The sequence below is a fragment of the Anomaloglossus baeobatrachus genome, chromosome 2 (assembly GCF_048569485.1).
Source record: "Anomaloglossus baeobatrachus isolate aAnoBae1 chromosome 2, aAnoBae1.hap1, whole genome shotgun sequence".
NCBI lineage: Eukaryota > Metazoa > Chordata > Amphibia > Anura > Aromobatidae > Anomaloglossus > Anomaloglossus baeobatrachus.
The window spans coordinates 21873967-21898710 of NC_134354.1; the positions used below are offsets into that span (position 1 = coordinate 21873967).

Below are 24744 nucleotides of genomic sequence, written 5' to 3' on the forward strand. Positions count from 1 at the left end.
AGTCGAGCGACAAGCCCTTTTCTGACTCCTATTGTAGGAAGGAAAGAAAAGTAGGCAATGCAAATGGCCAGGGAGACACTCCCTGAGTAGAGCACCAGAATAAGAAAATCTTCCACGTTCTGTGGTATATCTTAGCAGACGTGGGCTTCCTAGCCTGTCTCATGGTGGCAACGACCCCTTGGGATAATCCTGAAGACGCTAGGATCCAGGACACAAAAGCCACCCAGTCAGGTTCAGGGCCGCAGAATTCCGATGGAGAAAACGGCCCCTGGGACAGTAAGTCTGGTCGGTCTGGTAGTGACCACGGTCGGCCGACCGTGAGATGCCACAGATCCGGGTACCACGATCTCCTCGGCCAGTCTGGTGCGACGAGTATGACGCGGCTGCAATCGGATCTGATTTTTGCGCAGTACTCTGGGCAAGAGTGCCAGAGGTGGAAACACATATGTGAGCCGGAACTGCGACCAATCTTGCACTAAGGCGTCTGCCGCCAGAGCTCTGTGATCGCGCGATCGTGCCATAAATGCCGGGACCTTGTTGGTGTGCCGAGACGCCATTAGGTCGACGTCCGGCACCCCCCAGCGGCAACAGATTTCCTGAAACACGTCCGAGTGAAGGGACCATTCCCCCGCGTCCATACCCTGGCGACTGAGGAAGTCTGCTTCCCAGTTTTCTACGCCCGGGATGTGAACTGCGGATATGGTGGATGCTGTGTCCTCCACCCACATGAGGATTCGCCGGACTTCCTGGAAGGCTTGCTGACTGCGCGCCCCTTCTTGGTGGTTGATGCATGCCACCGTGGAGATGTCCGACTGGATTCGGATCTGCTCTCTTTCTAGCCACTTCTGGAAGGCTAATAGGGTAAGATACCCTGCCCCGATTTGAACATCGATCTGAAGGGTGGACTCCTGCTGAGTCCACGTCCCCTGAGCCATGTGGCGGAGACAAACTGCTCCCCACCCTGACAGACTCGTATCTGTCGTGACCAGTGCCCAGGATGGGGGCTATGGCCACTATAGCAGAGAGTCCTCGGCCGTCTGGGAAAGGGAGACTTCCCTGTCCAGGGAGGTTGACTGCCCGTCCCATTGGCGGAGAATGTCCCATTGCCGTTGGCGCAGATGAAACTGCGCAAAGAGAACTGCCTCGATGGCTGCCACCATCTTCCTTAGGAAGTGCATGAGGCGCCTTAAGGGGTGCGACTGGCCTTGAAGGAGAGACTGCACCTCTGTCTGCAGTGAACGCTGCTTGTTCAGCGGAAGCTTCACTATTGCTGATAGAGTATGAAACTCCATGCCGAGATACGTTAGTGATTGAGTCGGAGACAGATTTGACCTTGCCAAATTGATGAACCACCCGAAAGTCTGGAGAGTCTCCAGCGTAACATTCAGGCTGCGTTGGCATGCCTCGAGGGAGGTTGCTTTGACGAGTAGATCGTCCAAGTACGGAATCACCGGGTGTCCGTGAGAGTGCAAGACTGCTACCACTGCTGCCATGACCTTGGTGCCCACCCGTGGGGCTGTCGCCAGACTGAATGGCAGAGCTACGAACAGAAGATGTTCGTCTCCTATCACAAAACGTAGAAAACGTTGGTGCTCCGTAGCAATTGGCACGTGGAGATAGGCATCTTTGATGTCTGTTGAGGCAAGGAAGTCTCCTCGAGACATTGAGGCAATGACGGATCGGAGGGAGCCCATCCGGAACCGCCTGGCGTTCGCATGCTCGTTGAGCAGTTTCAGAACCAGAACAGGACGGAAGGAACCGTCCATTTTTGGAGCCACAAAGAGATTGGAGTACAAACCCTCGCCCTCGTTCCTGAGGGGGGACAGGGATCACCACTCCTTCTGCTCTTAGAGCGTCCACCGCCTGCAGCAGGGCATCTGCTCGGTGGAGAGGTGGGGCCGTTCTGAAGAATGGAGTCGGAGGACGAGAACAGAACACTGTCCTGTGCACGTGAGCACAATGTCCGTCACCCACCGGTCTGTGACCTGTGGCAGCTAAATGTCGCCAAAGGCGGGGGAGTCTGCCATCAACCGCGGATGCGGAGAGAGAGAGAGAGAGCTGAGAGTCCTGAGGAGACCGCCTTGGTAGCGGTTCCTCCGACTGCCTTCCTTGGGCGAGATTGAGCCCGGCCGGAATCTGAGCCCGTCTGAGGTTTTGTAGCCCTTTTGCACGAGGACAATTGGGACCTGCCGGAGCTTGGGAAGGACCGAAACCTCGACTGTACTTTTAGGACAGCATTAACAGGGTAAGTCGCAGTGCAGACATTGCGGGGTTACGGACGCCTCTGCGGTACAGATGTCCCTGCTCAAGGTCAGCTGCGCAAGAACAGCAGAAAAGGTTAGGTTGCCAATACGGCTGTGGATGCCGGAGCAACCGACACGCCGATAGCCTCCTAGACAGATTTCAACCAGAGTCCATCTGTCTGTGAATGGCATCTTGAAGTGAAGCCCCATCTCCAGTGCAACTATGGCTCTATATGCAAGCCTGGAGATTGGAGAATCCACCTTTGGACCCTGGGTCCAGCGCTGACCACGTCAGGGGAAAAAAGGGATAACGTGTATCCTAAAAAACGTTTGGAGAAGACGCTTATCTGGTAAGCGTGGTGTTCCTGGACTGCTTCTCTGAAGTCAGCGTGGCCAGAAAAATACTCAATATCTGTGTGAGATACTGAAAAGGGACTTCTCCTGTTCGTCTCCTATCTCCACTGGGGGAGCTGAGAGAGAAAGATCCAACCTTCCATTGATGGACGGTATAGGATCATTCCGTATGGCGTTACCACCCGGTGTATCCGGATCGATAGCTATGTCAGTATCAAAGCCCTGAAGAGCTGCCTTTTGGTCAAGTAGATTGTCCATGGCCTGTCTGGACTGCAAGTCTCTATATTATGACTACTCCGTCCCTGTCCATGGACAGGGTTGACAGATGGTTTCTTTGGCCACAACTAGTAGAGACCCAGGCAGACGAAGTGCTAGAGACCCCGGCAGACGACGTGCTACCGGGAAGCATGCACACAATGGGACGGTGTCATGAACAGCATCCCATGTAGTAAAAACAGCACTGAAAATCTGTGTTGCTGTTTTGCCGCTGCCGACTAGCTATCTAGAATTATATAGCCAAGATTGGTGACCGTACAGTGCAATGTATAGCATACAGGCATAAAGTACAAATGACCACTGCAGCACAAGCAATACAAGCAGCATAGAAGCCTGTGCCCTGGCACCCCTGCTCTTCTGCTGCTGTATACTAGTCATCTAGGGGAATATAGCCAAGAGTGACCCTACAGTGCAATGTATAGCATACAAGCACAAGTACAAATGAACACTGCAGCACATGCAATACAAGCAGCATAGAAGCCTGTGCCCTGGCACCCCAGCTCTTCTGCTGCTATAGACTGGTCATCTAGGGGAATATAGCCCAGAAGAGTGACCATACAGTGCAATGTATAGCATACAAGCACAAGTACAAATGCACACTGCAGCCCATGCAATACAAGCAGCATAGAAAAAAACCTGTGCCCCAGCACCCTTGGTTTTCTGCTGCTGTAGTCTAGCCATTCCAGGAGAATATAGCTAAGACTAGCGACTGTACAGTGCAATGTATAACACATAAACACAAATGAACACCTCAGTCGTGCAATACAAGCAGCCTAGAAAGCCTGTGCCTTAGCACACCTGCTTTCCTGCTGCTAATTTGTCGCTCCCCAAGCGGGCATATAGCGACCTGTGCAGTTAAAAACAACACATGTACACACTGCAGTTATCTGTGGTCAGCACTATGTGTGCCTCTTACCGCCCGCCTATAAGCGGGTGTGTGATCGCCACCGTCCTGCCTGGTCGAAAGTCCGACTTCAGTAATGGCTGCCGGCTTCTTCCCCAGCTCCTGTGAGGAGGGGCGGGCCGTGGGCGTGCCCCCAAGGCAGAGCGGGAATCCGGCGCCCGACAGTGTTGCAGTGAGAGGGCTGGAGCATGTGAAAAGGCTCCAGCCCTCGGCGCTGCTGATTGCTCAGCGCCTGTCCCCTTCCCTGAGTGACAGGGAGGGGGCGGGAACGAAGCGGCACTAGGCCGCAGAAGCCGGGGACTGGATTTATAAGCGCCGCCGCCGTAAAAGCGCGGTCGGCGCCCAGTCCCCGGCGAACTACAAGTCCCAGCCGCGCCGCCGCTCCCGGAGCGTCCGGCGCGGTAGTTCCCAATACACAAAGTCACTCAGCAAAGCTGCAGTGACTGTAACCCTTTACTGTCCCCGGCGCACTAGCACACCCAGCAAGTCTGGAGTGTGCTGTGCCTGTGTGTACGGGGACACAGAGTACCTGTAATGGTGCAGGGCCATGTCCCTGAACGGTACTCCAGCTCCGTATCCAACAGGTTCAAATGGGTCTGTGGATGGAGCCCGGCGTCAGAGCTTTGAGGCCGGCAGGATCCCACTTCCACAGAGCCCCTCAGGGGGATGTGGAAGGAAAGCAGCATGTGGGCTCCAGCCTCCGTACCAGCAATAGGTACCTCAACCTTACAACACCATCCAGGGGTGAGAAGGGAGCATGCTGGGGACACTATATGTGTCCTCTTTTCTTCCATCCGAAATAGTCAGCAGCTACTGCTGACTAAAATCTGTGGAGCTATGCGTGGATGTCTGACCTCCTTCGCACACAAAGCTAAAACTAGAGAACCCGTGATACCACGGGGGGGTATAGCCAGAGGGGGAGGGGCCTTGCACTTTTGATGTAGTGCTTTGTGTGGCCTCCAGAGGGCAGTAGCTATACCCCAATCGTCTGGGTCTCCCAATAGAGCGCTGAAGAAAGGAAAATTTTCCAAGTCCTGTGATAGATCTTAGCGGAGGAAGACTTACGAGCCCGAGTCATAGTGGAGATGACTTCAGGAGGAATACCAGAAGCCGTCAAGATCAAGGACTCAAGAGCCACGCCGTCAATTTGAGAGCCGCAGAATTCGGGCGGAAAAACGGACCTTGTGAGAGTAGGTCTGGATGGTCCGGGAGATGCCACGGCATCTCTACGGACAGATGGATCAGGTCTGGACACCAAGCTCGCCTGGGCCAGTCCGGTGCAATGAGGATGACTCGACAGCCCTCCATTCTGATCTTGCGCAGAACCCTGGGCAAGAGAGATAGAGGGGGAAACACGTAGGACAGATGAAACTGGGACCAGTCTTGAACCAGTGCGTCCGCGGCGAATGCCTGAGGGTCGTGGGAGCGAGCCACGTAAACGGGAACCTTGTTGTTGTGACGGGATGCCATTAGGTCCACGTCCGGAGTGCCCCATTTGCGGCAGATTGACTGAAACACTGCCGGGTGCAGGGACCACTCGCCACCGTCCACGGTTTGACGGCTAAGATAATCTGCCTCCCAGTTTTCTACGCCAGGGATGTGGACTGCGGATATGGTGGACTTTGAGTCCTCCGCCCATTGAAGGATGCATTGTACTTCCAACATCGGCAGGCAGCTGCGTGTCCCGCCTTGGTGATTGATGTAGGCAACCGCTGTCGCGTTGTCTGACTGGACTCGGATGTGCTTGCCCGCCAACAGGTGGTGAAAGCTAGGAGAGCTAGAAGCACGGCTCTGGTTTCCAGCACAGTGATCGAGAGGGCTGATTCGGACGGAGTCCAAGTGCCCTGCGCTCTGTGGTGGAGACATACCGCTCCCCAGCCGGATAGACTGGCATCCGTGGTGAGGATCACCCAGGACGAGGCCAGGAAGGAGCGCCCTTGGGACAGGGAAAGGGGCCGAAGCCACCACTGAAGAGAGCTCCTGGTCCGTGGCGACAGAGCCACTAACCTCTGTAAGGAGGAAGGCCGCTTGTCCCAACAGCGGAGAATGTCCAGCTGCAGAGGACGCAGATGGAACTGGGCAAAGGGAACAGCCTCCATGGACGCCACCTTTTGACCCAGCACCTGCATCAGACGCCTGAGGGTATAACGGCGGGGCCTCAGCAGAGAGCGCACCGCTAGCTGGAGGGACTGCTGTCTGACTAAGGGCAACTTCACAAGTGCCGTCAAGGTCTCGAACTGCATCCCTAGGTACGTGAGACTCTGGGTCGGAGTCAGAGTGGATTTGGGCAGATTGACAATCCACCCGAATTGAGCTAGAGTGGCGAGAGTGAGCGAGACACTCCGCTGACAGTCTGCGCTGGATGAAGCCTTGACTAGAAGGTCGTCCAGGTAAGGAATCACTGCCAACCCCTGGAGGTGCAGGACCGCAATCACTGCTGCCATGACCTTGGTGAATACCCGAGGGGCCGTGGCTAACCCGAAGGGGAGAGCCACGAATTGGAAGTGATCTTCTCATACTGCAAAACGTAGCCAACGCTGGTGTGAAACTGCAATTGGCACATGCAGATAGGCATCTCTGATGTCGATGGATGCCAGGAAATCCCCTTGGGTCATTGAGGCAATGACTGAGCGCAGAGACTCCATGCGAAATGCCGCACCTGAACATGCTTGTTGAGAAGCTTGAGATCCAGGATGGGCCGGAAGGTACCGTCCTTTTTGGGAACTAGGAAGAGATTTGAGTAGAAACCTCTGAACCGTTCCCGGGCGGGAACCGGTACAATTACTCCGTTGGCCTGCAAGGATGCCACGGCCTGAGAGAAGGCGGCGGCCTTGGAGCAGGGGGGAGTTGAGAGAAGAAGGGAATTTTGTTACTTACCGTAAATTCCTTTTCTTCTAGCTCTTATTGGGAGACCCAGACGATTGGGTGTATAGCACTGCCTCCGGAGGCCACACAAAGCAATTACACTAAAAAGTGTAAGGCCCCTCCCCTTCTGGCTATACACCCCCAGTGGGATCACTGGCTCACCAGTTTTAGTGTAAAAGCAAGAAGGAGGAAAGCCAATAACTGGTTTAAACAAATTCTCTCCGAGTAACATCGGAGAACTGAAAACCGTTCAACATGAACAACATGTGTACCCGCAAACAAACCAAAAATCCCGAAGGACAACAGGGCGGGTGCTGGGTCTCCCAATAAGAGCTAGAAGAAAAGGAATTTACGGTAAGTAACAAAATTCCCTTCTTCTTCAGCGCTCTATTGGGAGACCCAGACGATTGGGACGTCCAAAAGCTGTCCCTGGGTGGGTAAAGAAATACCTCATGTTAGAGCTGCAAGACAGCCCTCCCCTACGGGGAGGCAACTGCCGCCTGCAGGACTCTTCTACCTAGGCTGGCGTCCGCCGAAGCATAGGTATGCACCTGATAATGTTTGGTGAAAGTGTGCAGACTCGACCAGGTAGCTGCCTGGCACACCTGTTGAGCCGTAGCCTGGTGTCGTAATGCCCAGGATGCACCCACGGCTCTGGTAGAATGGGCCTTCAGCCCTGATGGAACCGGAAGCCCAGCAGAACGGTAGGCTTCAAGAATTGGTTCTTTGATCCATCGAGCCAGGGTGGCCTTAGAAGCCTGCGACCCTTTGCGCTGACCAGCGACAAGGACAAAGAGTGCATCCGAACGGCGCAAGGGCGCCGTGCGGGAAATGTAGATTCTGAGTGCTCTCACCAGATCTAACAAATGTAAATCTTTCTCATACTGATTAACTGCATGAGGACAAAACGAAGGCAAAGAGATATCCTGATTAAGATGAAAAGAGGATACCACCTTCGGGAGAAACTCCTGAATGGGGCGCAGCACAACCTTGTCCTGGTGGAAGACCAGGAAGGGAGCCTTGGATGATAGTGCTGCCAGCTCAGACACTCTCCGAAGAGATGTGATCGCTACCAGAAAAGCCACTTTCTGTGATAGTCTAGAAAGTGAAACCTCCCTCAGAGGCTCGAAGGGCGGCTTCTGGAGGGCAACTAGTACCCTGTTCAGATCCCATGGATCTAACGGCCGCTTGTACGGGGGTACGATATGGCAAACCCCCTGTAGGAACGTGCGCACCTTAGGAAGGCGTGCCAAACGCCTCTGAAAAAAGACGGATAGCGCCGAGACCTGACCTTTAAGGGAGCCGAGCGACAAACCTTTTTCTAACCCAGATTGCAGGAAAGAAAGAAAGGTAGGCAATGCAAATGGCCAGGGAGACACTCCCTGAGCAGAGGACCAGGATAAGAATATCCTCCACGTTCTGTGGTAGATCTTAGCGGACGTGGGCTTCCTAGCCTGTCTCATGGTGGCAACGACCCCTTGGGACAATCCTGAAGACGCTAGGATCCAGGACTCAATGGCCACACAGTCAGGTTCAGGGCCGCAGAATTCCGATGGAAAAACGGCCCTTGGGACAGTAAGTCTGGTCGGTCTGGGAGTGCCCACGGTTGGCCGACCGTGAGCTGCCACAGATCCGGATACCACGCCCTCCTCGGCCAGTCTGGGGCGACAAGTATGACGCGGCTGCAATCGGATCTGATCTTGCGTAGCACTCTGGGCAAGAGTGCCAGAGGTGGAAACACATAAGGGAGCCGGAACTGCGACCAATCTTGCACTAGGGCGTCTGCCGCCAGCGCTCTTTGATCGCGAGACCGTGCCATGAAGGTTGGGACCTTGTTGTTGTGCCGTGACGCCATTAGGTCGACGTCCGGCACCCCCCAGCGGTGACAGATTTCCTGAAACACGTCTGGGTGAAGGGACCATTCCCCTGCGTCCATGCCCTGGCGACTGAGGAAGTCTGCTTCCCAGTTTTCTACGCCGGGGATGTGAACTGCGGATATGGTGGAGGCTGTGGCTTCCACCCACATCAGAATCCGCCGGACTTCCTGGAAGGCTTGCCGACTGCGTGTCCCCCCTTGGTGGTTGATGTATGCCACCGCTGTGGAGTTGTCCGACTGAATTCGGATCTGCCTTCCTTCCAGCCACTGCTGGAAGGCTAGTAGGGCAAGATACACTGCTCTGATTTCCAGAACATTGATCTGAAGGGTGGACTCCTGCCGAGTCCACGTACCCTGAGCCCTGTGGTGGAGAAAGACTGCTCCCCACCCTGACAGACTCGCGTCTGTCGTGACCACCGCCCAAGACGGTGGTAGGAAGGATCTTCCCTGTGATAATGAGGTGGGAAGAAGCCACCGCTGCAGAGAGTCTTTGGCCGTCTGGGAAAGGGAGACTTTCCTGTCCAGGGATGTTGACTTCCCGTCCCATTGGCGGAGAATGTCCCATTGAAGTGGACGCAGATGAAACTGCGCAAACGGAACCGCCTCTATTGCCGCCACCATCTTCCCGAGGAAGTGCATGAGGCGTCTTAAGGAGTGCGACTGACTTTGAAGGAGAGCCTGCACCCCAGTCTGTAGAGACCGCTGCTTGTCCAGCGGAAGCTTCACTATCGCTGAGAGAGTATGAAACTCCATGCCAAGATACGTTAGTGATTGGGTCGGTGACAGATTTGACTTTGGGAAGTTGATGATCCACCCGAACGCCTGGAGAGTCTCCAGTGCAACATTCAGGCTGAGTTGGCATGCCTCTTGAGAGGGTGCCTTGACCAGTAGATCGTCCAAGTAAGGGATCACAGAGTGTCCGTGAGAGTGCAAGACTGCTACCACTGCCGCCATGATCTTGGTGAACACCCGAGGGGCTGTCGCCAGACCAAATGGTAGAGCTACGAACTGAAGATGGTCGTCTCCTATCACGAAGCGTAGAAAGCGTTGGTGCTCTGTAGCAATCGGCACGTGGAGATAAGCATCTTTGATGTCTATTGATGCTATGAAATCTCCTTGAGACATTGAGGCAATGACTGAGCGGAGGGATTCCATCCGGAACCGCCTGGCGTTCACATGCTTGTTGAGCAGTTTTAGGTCCAGAACAGGACGGAAGGAGCCGTCCTTTTTTGGAACCACAAAGAGATTGGAGTAAAATCCTCGCCCCCGTTCCTGAGGGGGGACAGGGATCACGACTCCTTCTGCTCTTAGAGAGTCCACCGCCTGCAGCAGGGCATCTGCTCGGTTGGGGTGAGGGGAGGTTCTGAAGAATCGAAGTGGAGGTCGAGAACTGAACTCGATTCTGTACCCGCGAGACAAAATGTCTATTACCCACCGGTCTTTGACCTGTGACAGCCAAATGTCGCAAAAGCGGGAGAGCCTGCCACCGACCGAGGATGCGGAGGGAGGAGGCCGAAAGTCATGAGGTAGCCGCTTTGGAAGCGGTTCCTCCATTTGCTTTCCTGGGGCGTGAGTGAGCCCGCCAGGAATCTGAGCTCCCTTGTTCTTTCTGAGTCCTTTTGGACGAGGAGAATTGGGCCTTGCCCGAGCCTCGAAAGGACCGAAACCTCGACTGCCACTTTTTCTGTTGAGGTTTACTTGCTCTGGGCTGTGGTAAGGAAGAGTCCTTACCCTTGGACTGTTTTATGATTTCAGCCAATGGCTCACCAAACAGTCTGTCTCTAGATAATGGCAAGCTGGTTAAGCATTTTTTGGAACCAGCATCTGCTTTCCAGTCCTTTAACCACAAGGCTCTGCGCAAAACCACAGAATTGGCGGACGCCATAGCGGTACGGCTCGTAGATTCTAGGACAGCATTGATAGCATAGGTCGCAAACGCAGACATTTGCGAAGTTAGGGACGCCACCTGCGGCACTGCTGGATGTATGATAGCATCCACCTGTGCTAAACCAGCTGAAATAGCTTGGAGTGCCCACACGGCCGCGAATGCTGGAGCAAACGACGCGCCGATAGCTTCATAGACAGATTTCAACCAAAGGTCCATCTGTCTGTCGTTGGCATCTTTAAGTGAAGCGCCATCCTCTACTGCGACTATGGATCTAGCCGCAAGCTTGGAAATTGGGGGATCCACCTTTGGACACTGGGTCCAGCGTTTGGCCACCTCAGAGGGAAAAGGATAACGGGTATCCTTAGAACGTTTAGAGAAACGCTTGTCTGGATGAGCGTCGTGTTTCTGGATCGATTCTCTGAAGTCAGAGTGGTCCAAAAAAGCACTTAATTTACGCTTGGGATACAGGAAATGGAACTTCTCCTGCTGTGCAGCTGCCTCCTCTGCAGAAGGGGCTGGGGGAGAAATATCCAACAGTCTATTAATTGCCGATATAAGGTCATTAACCATGGCGTCACCATCAGGGGCATCCAGATTGAAAGGAGCCTCAGGATTAGAATCCTGATCACCGTCCTCAGTCTCATCACAGAGAGACTCTTCTCGCTGAGACCCTGAGCAGTGTGATGACGTGGAGGGTCTTTCCCAGCGAGCTCGCTTAGGCTGCCTGGGACTGTCATCTGAGTCAGAGACTTCAGCCTGTGATGCTTGAGACCCCCTTGAAGTACGGATTAGTTCCAACTGAGGGGGACCGGAGAGCATAGACACAGCAGTGTCCATGGTCTGAGTAACTGGCCTGGACTGCAAGGTCTCCAGGATTTTTGACATAGTCACAGACATTTTATCAGCAAAAACTGCAAAGTCTGTCCCCGTCACCGGGGCAGGGTTCACAGGCGTCTCTGCCTGGGCCACTACCACCATAGGCTCTGGCTGACGAAGTGCCACTGGGACTGAACATTGCACACAATGTGAGTCTTTGGAGCCTGCCGGTAGATCAGCCCCACATGCAGTACAAACAGTGTACACAGCCTGTGCCTTGGCACCCTTGCGTTTTGCGGATGACATGTTGCTGCCTCCTCAGAGCAGTACAGGGTGTCCAGCCAAGAAGCGACCTTACAGTGCAACTATATATATATATGGTACTAAGAAAAAAGTACACTAATATAACACTGAGGCACTAGTGGGGCCAGCACTAAAGTGCAGCTTACCGCCCGCTTAGGAGCGGGTGTGTGGTCGCCGAAATCCCTTTAGTCTGGGTCTCCCAGAGCCTGCTGCCTTTCCCCAGCCAGACCGCATGTGTAATGGCTGCCGGCGTCCTTGTGGAGAGGGGGGGCGGGCCCTGGGCGTATACAGACGAAGAGCGGGAAGCCTGCTTCCCACTGTGCCTAGTGAGAGGGCTGGAGCATGTAAATAAAGCTCCAGCCCTCGGCACTGCCAATTGAGCAGCGTCTCTCCCCTACCCTGATTGACAGGGTGGGGGCGGGAACGAAGCGGCGCTAGGCCGCAGAAGCCGGGGGCTAAAGTTAGAAGCGCCGCCGCCGTAAAAGCGCGGTCGGCGCAAAGTCCCCGGCGCACCACAAGTCGCAGCTGCGCCGCCGCTCCAGTAGCGGTCGGCGCAGTAGTTCCCAACATGTAACGTCACTCAGCAAAGCTGCAGTGACCTAACCCCAGCGCACAGCGCTACTGTCCCCGGCGCACTATAACGCTCAGCAAGCCTTGAGAGTGTCCGTGCCTGCCGGGGACACAGAGTACCTGAAAGTTGCAGGGCCTTGTCCCTGAACGGCACTCCCGCTCCAAATCCAGCAGGTTCTCTGGGTCTGTGGATGGAGCCCGGCCTCAGGGCTTGGAGGCCGGTAAGATCCCACTTCCACAGAGCCCTCCAGGGGATGTGGAAGGAAAACAGCATGTGGGCTCCAGCCTCTGTACCAGCAATAGGTACCTCAACCTTACAAGCACCACCGCGGGTGAGAAGGGAGCATGCTGGGGGCCCCATATGGGCCCTCTTTTCTTCCATCCGATATAGCCAGCAGCTACTGCTGACTACAAACAGTGGAGCTATGCGTGGATGTCTGACCTCCTTCGCACAAAGCAGAAAACTGGTGAGCCAGTGATCCCACTGGGGGTGTATAGCCAGAAGGGGAGGGGCCTTACACTTTTTAGTGTAATTGCTTTGTGTGGCCTCCGGAGGCAGTGCTATACACCCAATCGTCTGGGTCTCCCAATGGAGCGCCGAAGAAAAGCCACTTTCTGTGATAGTCTAGAAAGTGAAACCTCCCTCAGAGGCTCGAAGGGCGGCTTCTGGAGGGCAACCAGTACCCTGTTCAGATCCCATGGATCTAACGGCCGCTTGTACGGGGGTACGATATGACAAACCCCCTGCAGGAACGTGCGTACCTTAGAAAGTCGTGCTAGACGCTTCTGAAAAAAGACGGATAGCGCCGAGACTTGCCCTTTAAGGGAGCCGAGCGACAAACCTTTTTCTAACCCAGATTGCAGGAAAGAAAGAAAAGTAGGCAATGCAAATGGCCAGGGAGACACTCCCTGAGCAGAGCACCAGGATAAGAATATCCTCCACGTTCTGTGGTAGATCTTAGCGGACGTGGGCTTCCTAGCCTGTCTCATGGTGGTAACGACCCCTTGGGATAATCCTGAAGACGCTAGGATCCAGGACTCAATGGCCACACAGTCAGGTTCAGGGCCGCAGAATTCCGATGGAAAAACGGCCCTTGGGACAGCAAGTCTGGTCGGTCTGGTAGCGCCCACGGTTGGCCGACCGTGAGATGCCACAGATCCGGATACCACGCCCTCCGTGGCCAGTCTGGGGCGACGAGTATGACGCGGCAGCAGTCGGATCTGATCTTGCGTAGCACCCTGGGCAAGAGTGCCAGAGGTGGAAACACATAAGGGAGCCGGAACTGCGACCAATCTTGCACTAAGGCGTCTGCCGCCAGAGCTCTGTGATCGCGAGACCGTGCCATGAAGGTTGGGACCTTGTTGTTGTGCCGGGACGCCATTAAGTCGACGTCCGGCCTTCCCCAGCGGCGACAGATTTCCTGAAACACGTCCGGGTGAAGGGACCATTCCCCTGCGTCCATGCCCTGGCGACTGAGGAAGTCTGCTTCCCAGTTTTCTACGCCGGGGATGTGAACTGCGGATATGGTGGAGGCCGTGGCTTCCACCCACATCAGAATCCGCCGGACTTCCTGGAAGGCTTGCCGACTGCGTGTCCCCCCTTGGTGGTTGATGTATGCCACCGCTGTGGAGTTGTCCGACTGAATTCGGATCTGCCTTCCTTCCAGCCACTGCTGGAAGGCTAGTAGGGCAAGATACACTGCTCTGATTTCCAGAACATTGATCTGAAGGGTGGACTCCTGCTGGGTCCACGTACCCTGAGCCCTGTGATGGAGAAAAACTGCTCCCCACCCTGACAGACTCGCGTCTGTCGTGACCACCGCCCAGGACGGTGGTAGGAAGGATCTTCCCTGTGATAATGAGGTGGGAAGAAGCCACCACTGCAGAGAGTCCTTGGCCGTCTGGGAAAGGGAGACTTTCCTGTCCAGGGATGTTGACTTCCCGTCCCATTGGCGGAGAATGTCCCATTGAAGTGGGCGCAGATGAAACTGCGCAAACGGAACCGCCTCCATTGCCGCCACCATCTTCCCGAGGAAGTGCATGAGGCGTCTTAAGGAGTGCGACTGACTTTGAAGGAGAGCCTGCACCCCCGTCTGTAGTGACCGCTGCTTGTCCAGCGGAAGCTTCACTATCGCTGAGAGAGTATGAAACTCCATGCCAAGATACGTCAGTGATTGGGTCGGTAACAGATTTGACTTTGAGAAGTTGATGATCCACCCGAACGTCTGGAGAGTCTCCAGTGCAACGTTCAGGCTGAGTTGGCATGCCTCCTGAGAGGGTGCCTTGACAAGTAGATCGTCCAAGTAAGGGATCACAGAATGTCCCTGAGAGTGCAAGACTGCTACCACTGCCGCCATGACCTTGGTGAACACCCGTGGGGCTGTCGCCAGACCAAATGGCAGAGCTACGAACTGAAGATGGTCGTCTCCTATCACGAAGCGTAGAAAGCGTTGGTGCTCTGTAGCAATCGGCACGTGGAGATAAGCATCTTTGATGTCTATTGATGCTAGGAAATCTCCTTGAGACATTGAGGCAATGACTGAGCGGAGGGATTCCATCCGGAACCGCCTGGCGTTCACATGCTTGTTGAGCAGTTTTAGGTCCAGAACAGGACGGAATGAGCCGTCCTTTTTTGGCACCACAAAGAGATTGGAGTAAAAACCTTGTCCTTGTTCCCGAAGAGGAACAGGGACCACCACTCCTTCTGCTCTTAGAGAATGCACCGCCTGCAGAAGGGCATCTGCTCGGTCGGGATGTGGGGAAGTTCTGAAGAACCGAGGCGGAGGACGAGAACTGAACTCTATCCTGTACCCGTGAGACAAAATGTCTGTTACCCACTGGTCTTTGACCTGTGGCAGCCAAATGTCGCAAAAGCGGGAGAGCCTGCCACCGACCGAGGATGCGGAGGGAGGCGGCCGAAAGTCATGAGGCAGCCGCCTTGGAAGCAGTACCTCCGGCTGCTTTCTTGGGGCGTGAGTGAGACCGCCAGGAATCAGAGCTCCTTTGCTCTTTCTGAGTCCCTTTGGACGAGGAGAATTGGGACTTGCCCGAGCCTCGAAAGGACCGAAACTTTGACTGCCACTTCCTCTGTTGAGGTTTGGTTGATCTGGGCTGGGGTAAGGAAGAGTCCTTACCTTTGGACTGTTTAATGATTTCCGCCAGTTGCTCACCAAACAGTCTGTCTCCAGATAGTGGCAAGCTGGTTAAACATTTTTTAGAAGCAGAATCTGCTTTCCATTCTTTTAACCACAAGGCTCTGCGCAAAACTACAGAGTTGGCGGATGCCATTGAGGTACGGCTCGTAGATTCTAGTACCGCATTGATAGCGTAGGTCGCAAACGCAGTCATTTGCGTAGTTAAGGACGCCACTTGCGGCACTGCTGGACTTAAGAAAGAGTCCACCTGTGCCAGACCAGCTGAAATAGCTTGGAGCGCCCACACGGCCGCGAATGCTGGAGCAAACGACGCGCCAATAGCTTCATAGACAGATTTCAACCAAAGGTCCATCTGTCTGTCATTGGCATCTTTAACCCTTTCACGACCGGCCGATTTTTCGCTTTCCGTTTTTTTTTTTCGCCATTCTTTTTCTGAGAGACGTAACTTTTTTATTTTTCAGTCAATATGGTCATGTGAGGGCTCATTTTTTGCGGAACGAGCTGTACTTTTAAATGAAACCATCAGTTTTACCATATTGTGTACTAGAAAATGGCAAAAAAATTCCAAATGCTGAAAAATTGCAAAAAAAGTGCGATAGCACTATGGTTTTTGAGATATTTTATTCACTGTGTTCACTATATGGTAAAACTGATGTGTCTGTGTGATGCCTCAGGTCAGTGCGCGTTCGTAGACACCAAACATGTATAGGTTTACTTTTATATAAGGGGTTAAAAAAAAATCGGAAGTTTGTCCGAAAAAAGTGGCGCACGTTTTACGCCATATTCCGTGACCCGTAGCGTTCTCATTTTTCGGGATCTTAGGCTCAATGACGGCTTATTTTTTGCGTCTCGAGCTGACGTTTTTAACGGTACCATTTTTGCGCAGATGCTACGTTTTGATCGCCTCTTATTGCATTTTGCGCAAAAGTTGGGGCGACAAAAAAACGTCGTTTTGGCGTTTGGAATTTTTTTGCCGCTACGCCGTTTACTGATCAGATTAATTGATTTTATATTTTGATAGATCGGGCGTTTTTGAACGCGGCGATACCAAATGTGTGTATATTTTTTATTTTTTTAACCCTTTAATTTTCAATGGGGCGAATGGGGGGTGATTTGAACTTTTAGGTTTTTTTGTTTTTTTTTAATTTTTTAAAACTTATTTTTTTACTTTTTTTTTTTATTTTACTAGTCCCCCTAGGGGGCTATTGCGATCAGCATTCCGATCGCTCTGCAGTATCTGCTGATCACAGCTGGAAGGCTGTAAACAGCAGATACGCTGTCTTTCTCTTTTGCTGTGCCCCGGGCACAGCGAAAGTGAAACCAATTCATGTGTAGTACAGGAGTCATCACATGACCCTGTACTACCATGACAACTATCGGGAGTCACGTGATCGCGTCACGTGACTTCCGGTTTCGGCGGTAAGTAAAAACTTTACCGCGATTGCGCTTATAATGGCGCTGTCATGTATTGACAGCGCCATATAAGGGGTTAATCGGCACGAGCAGATAACGATTCTGCTCGTGCCTAGCAGGCACACATCTCAGCTGTGAAAATCAGCTGAGATGTGTGCCGATCGCGGCATGCTGCCGCCGGAGGACCGCGGGCAGTAAGATTATGTCATTTAGGACGTAATTTTACGGCCCGCGGTCGTTAAGGGGTTAAGTGAAGCCCCATCCTCCACTGCAACTATGGATCTAGCTGCAAGCCTGGATATTGGAGGGTCCACTTTTGGACACTGGGTCCAGCGCTTGACCACTTCAGGGGGAAAGGGATAACGTGTATCCTTAAGACGTTTGGAAAAACGCTTGTCCGGATAAGTATTGTGTTTCTGGATGGATTCTCTGAAGTCAGAGTGGTCCAGAAAAGTACTCAATTTACGCTTGGGATACAGGAAATGGAATTTCTCCTGCTGTGCAGCTGCCTCCTCTGCAGAAGGGGCTGGGGGAGAGATATCCAACAGCCTATTGATGGCCGCTATAAGGTCATTTACCATGGCGTCACCATCTGGCGTATCCAAATTGAGTGCGGTGTCAGGACCAGACTCCTAATCACCCACCTCTGTCTCATCATATAGAGACCCTTCTCGCTGAGACTCTGACCCGCGTGACGACGTGGAGGGTCTCTCCCAGCGAGCTCTCTTAGGCGGCCTGGGACTGTCATCAGAATCAGAGCCCTCAGCCTGTGATGCCTGGGACCCCCTCGAAGTACGGATTAGTTCCAACTGAGGGGGACCTGGGAACATAGCCACAGCAGAGTCCATGGTCTGAGCCACTGGCCTGGACTGCAAGGTCTCCAGGATTTTTGTCATAGTCACAGACATTTTATCAGCAAAGACTGCAAATTCTGTCCCCGTCACCGGGGCAGGGTTCACAGGCGCCTCTGCCTGGGCTACCACCACCATATGCTCTGGCTGACGAAGTGCCACTGGGACTGAACATTGCACACAATGAGGGTCGTTGGAGCCTGCTGGTAGATTAGCCCCACATGCTGTACAAGCAGAGTATACAGCCCGTGCCTTGGCACCCTTGCGTTTTGTGGATGACATGTTGCTGTCTCCTCAGAGCAATATAGGGGTATACAGCCAAGAAGCGACCGTACAGTGCAGTATATATATATATATATATATATATCTGGTACAGGAAAAAGTACACCAATACACACTGTGGCACTAGTGGGGCCAGCACTAAGGTGCTGCTTACCGCCCGCTAAACGCGGGTGTGTGGTCGCCAGAAATCCCTAGTCTGGGTCTCCCAGAGCCTGTGTCCGTCCTCCAGCCAGACTGCATGCAGGAATGGCTGCCGGCGTCCTGTGGAGGGGGGGGCGGGCCCTGGGCGTGCTCAGACCAAAAGCGGGAAACCTGCGTCCCACTGTGCCTAGTGAGAGGGCTGGAGCATGTAAATAAGGCTCCAGCCCTCGGCGCTGACGATTGCACAGCGTCTGTCCCATTCCCTGATTGACAGGGAGGGGGCGGGAACGAAGCGGAGCTAGGCCGCAAAAGCCGGGGACTAAATTTATAAGCGCCGCCGCCGTAAAAGCGCGGTCGGCGCTAAGTCCCCGGCGCACTACAAGTCCCAGCCGCGCCGCCGCTCCGAGAGTGGCCGGCGCGGTAGTTCCCAGCACATGAATCCACACAGCTAAGCTGCTGTGATCCAAGCCCAGCGTGGAGCGCTACTGTCCCCGGCGCACTAGCACACCCAGCAAGTCTGGCGTGTGCGTGCCTGTCTGTACGGGGACACAGAGTACCTGAAAGTTGCAGGGCCTTGTCCCTGAACGGTACCCCGGCTCCTTATCCAGCAGGTTCAATGGGTCTGTGGACGGAGCCCGGCCTCAGGGCTTGGAGGCCGGTAAGATCCCACTTCCTCAGAGCCCCTCAGGGGGATGGGGAAGGAAAGCAGCATGTGGGCTCCAGCCTCTGTACCCGCAATGGGTACCTCAACCTTACAAACCACAAGTGGGGTAAGAAGGGAGCATGCTGGGGGCCCCTAGTATGGGCCCTCTTTTCTTCCATCCGATATAGTCAGCAGCTACTGCTGACTAAACAGTGGAGCTATGCGTGGATGTCTGACCTCCTTCGCACAAAGCAGAAAACTGGTGAGCCAGTGATCCCACTGGGGGTGTATAGCCAGAAGGGGAGGGGCCTTACACTTTTTAGTGTAATTGCTTTGTGTGGCCTCCGGAGGCAGTGCTATACACCCCAATCGTCTGGGTCTCCCAATGGAGCGCCGAAGAAAAAATCTGTTTCGCGGACTGGAAGAGTACTTCCATGCCTCCTAAACACAAAGCGATAAACTGGCTGGGTCTGCTCACCAGGGGGTGTATAAGCTCAGGGGGAGGAGCTATACTTTTAAGTGTAGTACTTTGTGTGTCCTCCGGAGGTAGAAGCTAAACACCCATGGTCTGGGTCTCCCAAAGGAGCGATAAAGAAATTTGGTTTAGGTTATGAAAATAAAGATGCTGCAAAGCTGAAATATTGATCATTTAATGAACACAGAAAGGTCAGATTTTGGCAAGACAAAAGTTTTGTCGCCTTGTCATATAATGCACCCAATCCTAGTTTACATCATCACCTGTGCTCACTAAATGATCGGTTAATTAGTGGGTGTGTATAAAAAGAAACCCAGAACTTTACATGAACTGCAACTTGACCTCTGACAACATGCCAAAAATCCACCCTGTGACCAAAGCCTTGGTCATCAAGAGGCTGAAGACCAGATCCACTGCAGAGGTGGCTGGCACCTTTAATGTGTCTCAGCGTCAAGTACAAAGAATTAAAAAAAGATTTGAAGAGACTGGAGATGTTTTTGACAAGCCCAGGTCCGGCAGACCCCGCAAGACAACTGCTCAGGAGGAGCGTTTGTTAGTTAGAAAATCCAAAGCCAGCCTCTCTTCCACTGCAGCAGAGCTCCAACAGGCCTGGTCACCTCAAGTCCCTGTGTCAACTAGGAACAGTTTGTAGGATTCCGTCTCGAAATGGCCTCCATGGTCGAATCAGTGCCCAGAAGCCAGCAATAAACAAAAGGCAATTAAAAAACCATGTGGCATTTGCCAAGTCCCACAGACTGCTAAACAGATGGACGCTGGAAAAGTGGCAGAAGGTGGATTTCTCTGATGAATCTTCAGTTGAATTGCACCAAAAGCCACCGCAAATACTGCAGGAGACCTACTGGAGCCCATATGGATCCGAAATACACCCAGAAAACAGTTACAATTGGTGGTGTTAAGATCATAGTCTGGGGTTATATTTAGTATGGGGGTGTGCTAAACATTTGCAAGGTGGAAGGTAATATCAATAGCCTAAAATATCTGGAGAACTGATCTGGAAAACTGGAGAACCCGTGATACCACGGGGGGGTATAGCCAGAGGGGGAGGGGCCTTGCACTTTTAATGTAGTGCTTTGTGTGGCCTCCAGAGGGCAGTAGCTATACCCCAATCGTCTGGGTCTCCCAATAGAGCGCTGAAGAAATATCAAGAAGTATTAGCTACCTCAACATTCCCAATCATAAAAGGGGTCAAATTCTGCAGCAGGACGATCTCCATCTCATACATCCATCTCTACAACAAAGCTCCTTCTGGCAAAGAAGATCAAGCTGCTCAAGAACTGGCCAGCCCAGTCACCAGACATGAACATCATTGAGCATGTTTGGGGTAGGATGAAAGCGGAAGCTTGGAAGACAAAACCAATGAGTCTAGATGAACTCCAGGAGGCGTGTAAGATGCATTCTCTGCTATTCCTGATGACTTCATCAATAAATTGTATGAATCATTGTTGAACCGCATGGATGCCGTCTTTCAAGCTCATGGAAGTCACACAACATATTAAATATGGCTCTAATAGCACCACAACTTCATTCACCAATGTTATGCAACATTTCTTTGTATTAGAAGTTTTAATTGTTTGAATTTCACATTACTTTGTGTGGGCGACAAAACGTTTGTCTTGCCAAAATCTGACCTTTCTGTGTTCATTAAATGATCAATATTTCAGCTTTGCAGCAACTTTATTTTCATAACCTAAAGCAAATTTGGGAGGCTTACAGCTTTCAAAAGAGTAATTTATAAAACCAACAGATGAATTTAAAGTCAGGTTCTAAGCTTTTATTTACATAACATGGATAAGCGACAGAACGTCAGTCAGGGAGTGTACGTCTGTATAATGCAATACTGGAGTATTACAGTATACTGTGTACATACATATATTCTATAGTGATCCTGAGTTATAGCCTGTATTATTCTCCAGAGCTGCACTCACTATTCTGCTGGTGCAGTCACTGTGTACATACATTACTGATCCTGAGCTACCTCCTGTATTATACTCCAGAGCTGCACTCACTATTCTGCTGGTGCAGTCACTGTGTACATACATTACTGATCCTGAGCTACCTCCTGTATTATACTCCAGAGCTGCACTCACTATTCGGCTGGTGCAGTCACTGTGTATATACATTACTGATCCTGAGTTACATCCTGTATTATACTCCAGAGCTGCACTCACTATTCTGCTGGTGCTTTCACTGTGTACATACATTACTGATCCTGCACTGACCCTCAGTTATATCCTGTATTTTACTCCAGAGCTGCACTCACTATTCTGCTAGGGTAGAGGAGGGGTCATATAAAGTGATTTAGATGGAAGAAGAATCAATAGGAGTCATTTTTTAATGAGAATATTATGTACACGCCTCTTGGCTGTAGAACACGTATGTATATACTCACCAGCCTTGACGGCCAGCCACTGCAGACACCATCTGACTCTAGGAATGTCAAGGCTCTAAAACATATAGAAAACATCAAGACGTGTCATTTCAGTGACCATGTATCGTGTGTACGTGAGGAGTAAGACGATTTCTGGCCATTATGTGATTTGTTTCCTGCATTTTTCCTCTGTAGGCGTCATCTCTGACTTTCCTTTGTTTCTGAGATAGTGTGTGTGTGTGTGTGTGCGCGTGTATGTATACATATATATTAGATGCCATGATGTCTCCCGTACACAGCACACACTGACATGAGGATCCCTGCTCTGCTGTCCATGTAGCACACGTGCAGAAGCTGCATGGAGGACACTTTGCAGCAGTACTGAGCAGCGTGGCTGGGAATCCAGAGAAAGGACACTTACTTCAGTGCTGCAACATGTGACACATATTAGCAATTTTATGGTCAAAACATATATCTATAATTGCCTTATTCATTCTGTCTGTCTGTCTCCAAAATTGTGTCCTTACGGTGACAAGCGTCTGATTGGCCGCTGCCTCGGCCTGGCCCCCCCCCCACGGATTGGTAGCTCGCCTCGGCCTGGCCCCGCCCCCCCGCACGGATTGGCCGCTCGCCCCGGCCCTCCGCACGCATCGCCAGACATAACCTTGCGCTGCTGGGATCGTGACGGAGCTGGTGAACGCTGGTAACCATTATACACATCGGATAACTAAGGTCCCTTAGTTACCCGATGTGTATCATAGTTACCAGCGTACACCGGCTCCCGGTACACATGTGCAGGGAGCCGGCATTATACTCCTCTCCCTCCCAGGACTACTCCTATTATAGTCCCCCTATTATACTCCTCTCTGAGTATAATAGGAGAACTATTATAGCATGGGGGATGGAGCACGATGGGGGGTGCGCAGCATGGGGGATGGAGCACGATGGGGGGTGCGCAGCATGGGGGATGGAGCACGATGGGGGGTGCACAGCATGGGGGATGGAGCACGATGGGGGGTGCACAGCATGGGGGATGGAGCACGATGGGGGTGCACAGCATGGGGGATGGAGCACGATGGGGGGTGCGCAGCATGGGGGATGGAGCACGATGGGGGGTGCGCAGCATGGGGGATGGAGCACGATGGGGAGTGCGTAGCATGGGGGATGTAGCACGATGGGGAGTGCGCAGCATGGGGGATAGAGCACGATGGGGGGTGCGCAGCATGGGGGATGGAGCACGATGGAGGGTGCGCAGCATGGGGGATGGAGCACGATGGAGGGTGCGCAGCATGGGGGATGTAGCACGATGGAGGGTGCGCAGCATGGGGGATGGAGCACGATGGGGAGTGCGCAGCATGGGGGATGGAGCACGATGGGGAGTGCGTAGCATGGGGGATGTAGCACGATGGGGAGTGCGCAGCATGGGGGATAGAGCACGATGGGGGTGCGCAGCATGGGGGATGGAGCACGATGGAGGGTGCGCAGCATGGGGGATGTAGCACGATGGAGGGTGCTCAGCATGGGGGATGGAGCACGATGGGGGGTGCGCAGCATGGGGGATGGAGCACAATGGGGGTGCGCAGCATGGGGGATGTAGCACGATGGGGAGTGCGCAGCATGGGGGATGGAGCACGATGGGGAGTGCGCAGCATGGGGGATGGAGCACGATGGAGGGTGCGCAGCATGGGGGATGGAGCACGATGGAGGGTGCGCAGCATGGGGGATGGAGCACGATGGGGGGTGCGCAGCATGGGGGATGGAGCACGATGGGGGGTGCGCAGCATGGGGGATGGAGCACGATGGGGGGTGCGCAGCATGGGGGATGGAGCACGATGGGGGGTGCGCAGCATGGGGGATGGAGCACGATGGAGGGTGCGCAGCATGGGGGATGGAGCACGATGGGGGGTGCGCAGCATGGGGGATGGAGCACGATGGGGGGTGCGCAGCATGGGGGATGGAGCACGATGGGGGGTGCGCAGCATGGGGGATGGAGCACGATGGGGGGTGCGCAGCATGGGGGATGGAGCACGATGGGGGGTGCGCAGCATGGGGGATGGAGCACGATGGAGGGTGCGCAGCATGGGGGATGGAGCACGATGGGGGGTGCGCAGCATGGGGGATGGAGCACGATGGGGTGCGCAGCATGGGGGATGGAGCACGATGGGGGGTGCGCAGCATGGGGGATGGAGCACGATGGGGGGTGCACACCTCCCCCCAAAACACACACACACACACACACACACCCACCCACACCCCGACACACACGCACTGCACAACACACCACACACTGGGAACCACAAACACCGCCCTACACAGACACCCACACACACAGACAACGCCGCACACACAAATATACGCACATACCGCACAACACACACATTGCACAAAACGTACTTCCCCCCCCCCCCAAAACACACACACACACCCCACACACACAAACAAACCGCGCAACACACACACACACACAACGCTACAGACACACAACGCAACACACAAACAACACCGCTCTCACCCCCGCCACACCCAGACAACACCCAGAACATGTACAGCACCCTACACAAACACTTGGTAACTACAAACAACAACATCTATCTATCTATATATCTATATAGGACCCTTGGGCGAGCTCCTCCTCATTTTGTCCAGCAGTGCCAGGTTGTGCGATGTCCTCTGCAGAGCTGTTCTCTGGCGTCGGGCTCTTGGAGGGCTCGTGGACAACCTCCTCATCGTCTCTGGCCTGAGCATCGGCCATTCCTTTGGCTTTGCTCCTGGTGCTCTCAGCCATTCTTGCAGACTTTGGTCACTGACACAGAACTGACACCTGATGCCTCCACACACCTTACAGTATCTGCACTCTGACACTCTAGTGTTGAGCTAGTCTGAAGACCCCAGCAGCCACAGCTGCTGCAGGCAGTCTTTAGTGTCTGGGAGTATGGGTCTCACACTCACACACACTATTATCTCGATCCCACTGCTGCCACCAATATGTCACAAACCACCGGGGGGGTCACTCAGAAATCCCCCGCGCTGGCTACCAGTACGTCACAATCGGGGTGTAACAAGTGGGGGTCACCCCTCCTTTATACCTCCCGACCGACAGACAGAGCACGTGATGCGCTCTCTAGCGCCCCTCTTATAGTCAGGCCAATTATGGAATTGCCCGACGATAAGCAAGGAGGCCGCTATACTACTTATGCCGATTATTGAAGGGTCCCCAGTGAGAGTAGGGTATATATTCCCCCGACCTCCGCGGGCGGAATATATAAAACCTCCCCGGATCTCACTGGCCTCCCCACAATA

General features: G+C 53.4%; 1 protein-coding gene across 2 annotated transcripts in view; it reads right to left on the minus strand.

Moving 5' to 3' along the window:
• Positions 1-24744, minus strand: part of MAEL (maelstrom spermatogenic transposon silencer) — a 161159-nt gene that overhangs the window by 64246 nt on the left and 72169 nt on the right. For both annotated transcript variants that reach the window (XM_075334916.1, XM_075334915.1), the window contains exon 8: positions 21466-21520. In XM_075334916.1, the coding sequence (XP_075191031.1) occupies positions 21466-21520 (55 nt within the window). The remainder of the gene's footprint in view (positions 1-21465; positions 21521-24744) is intronic.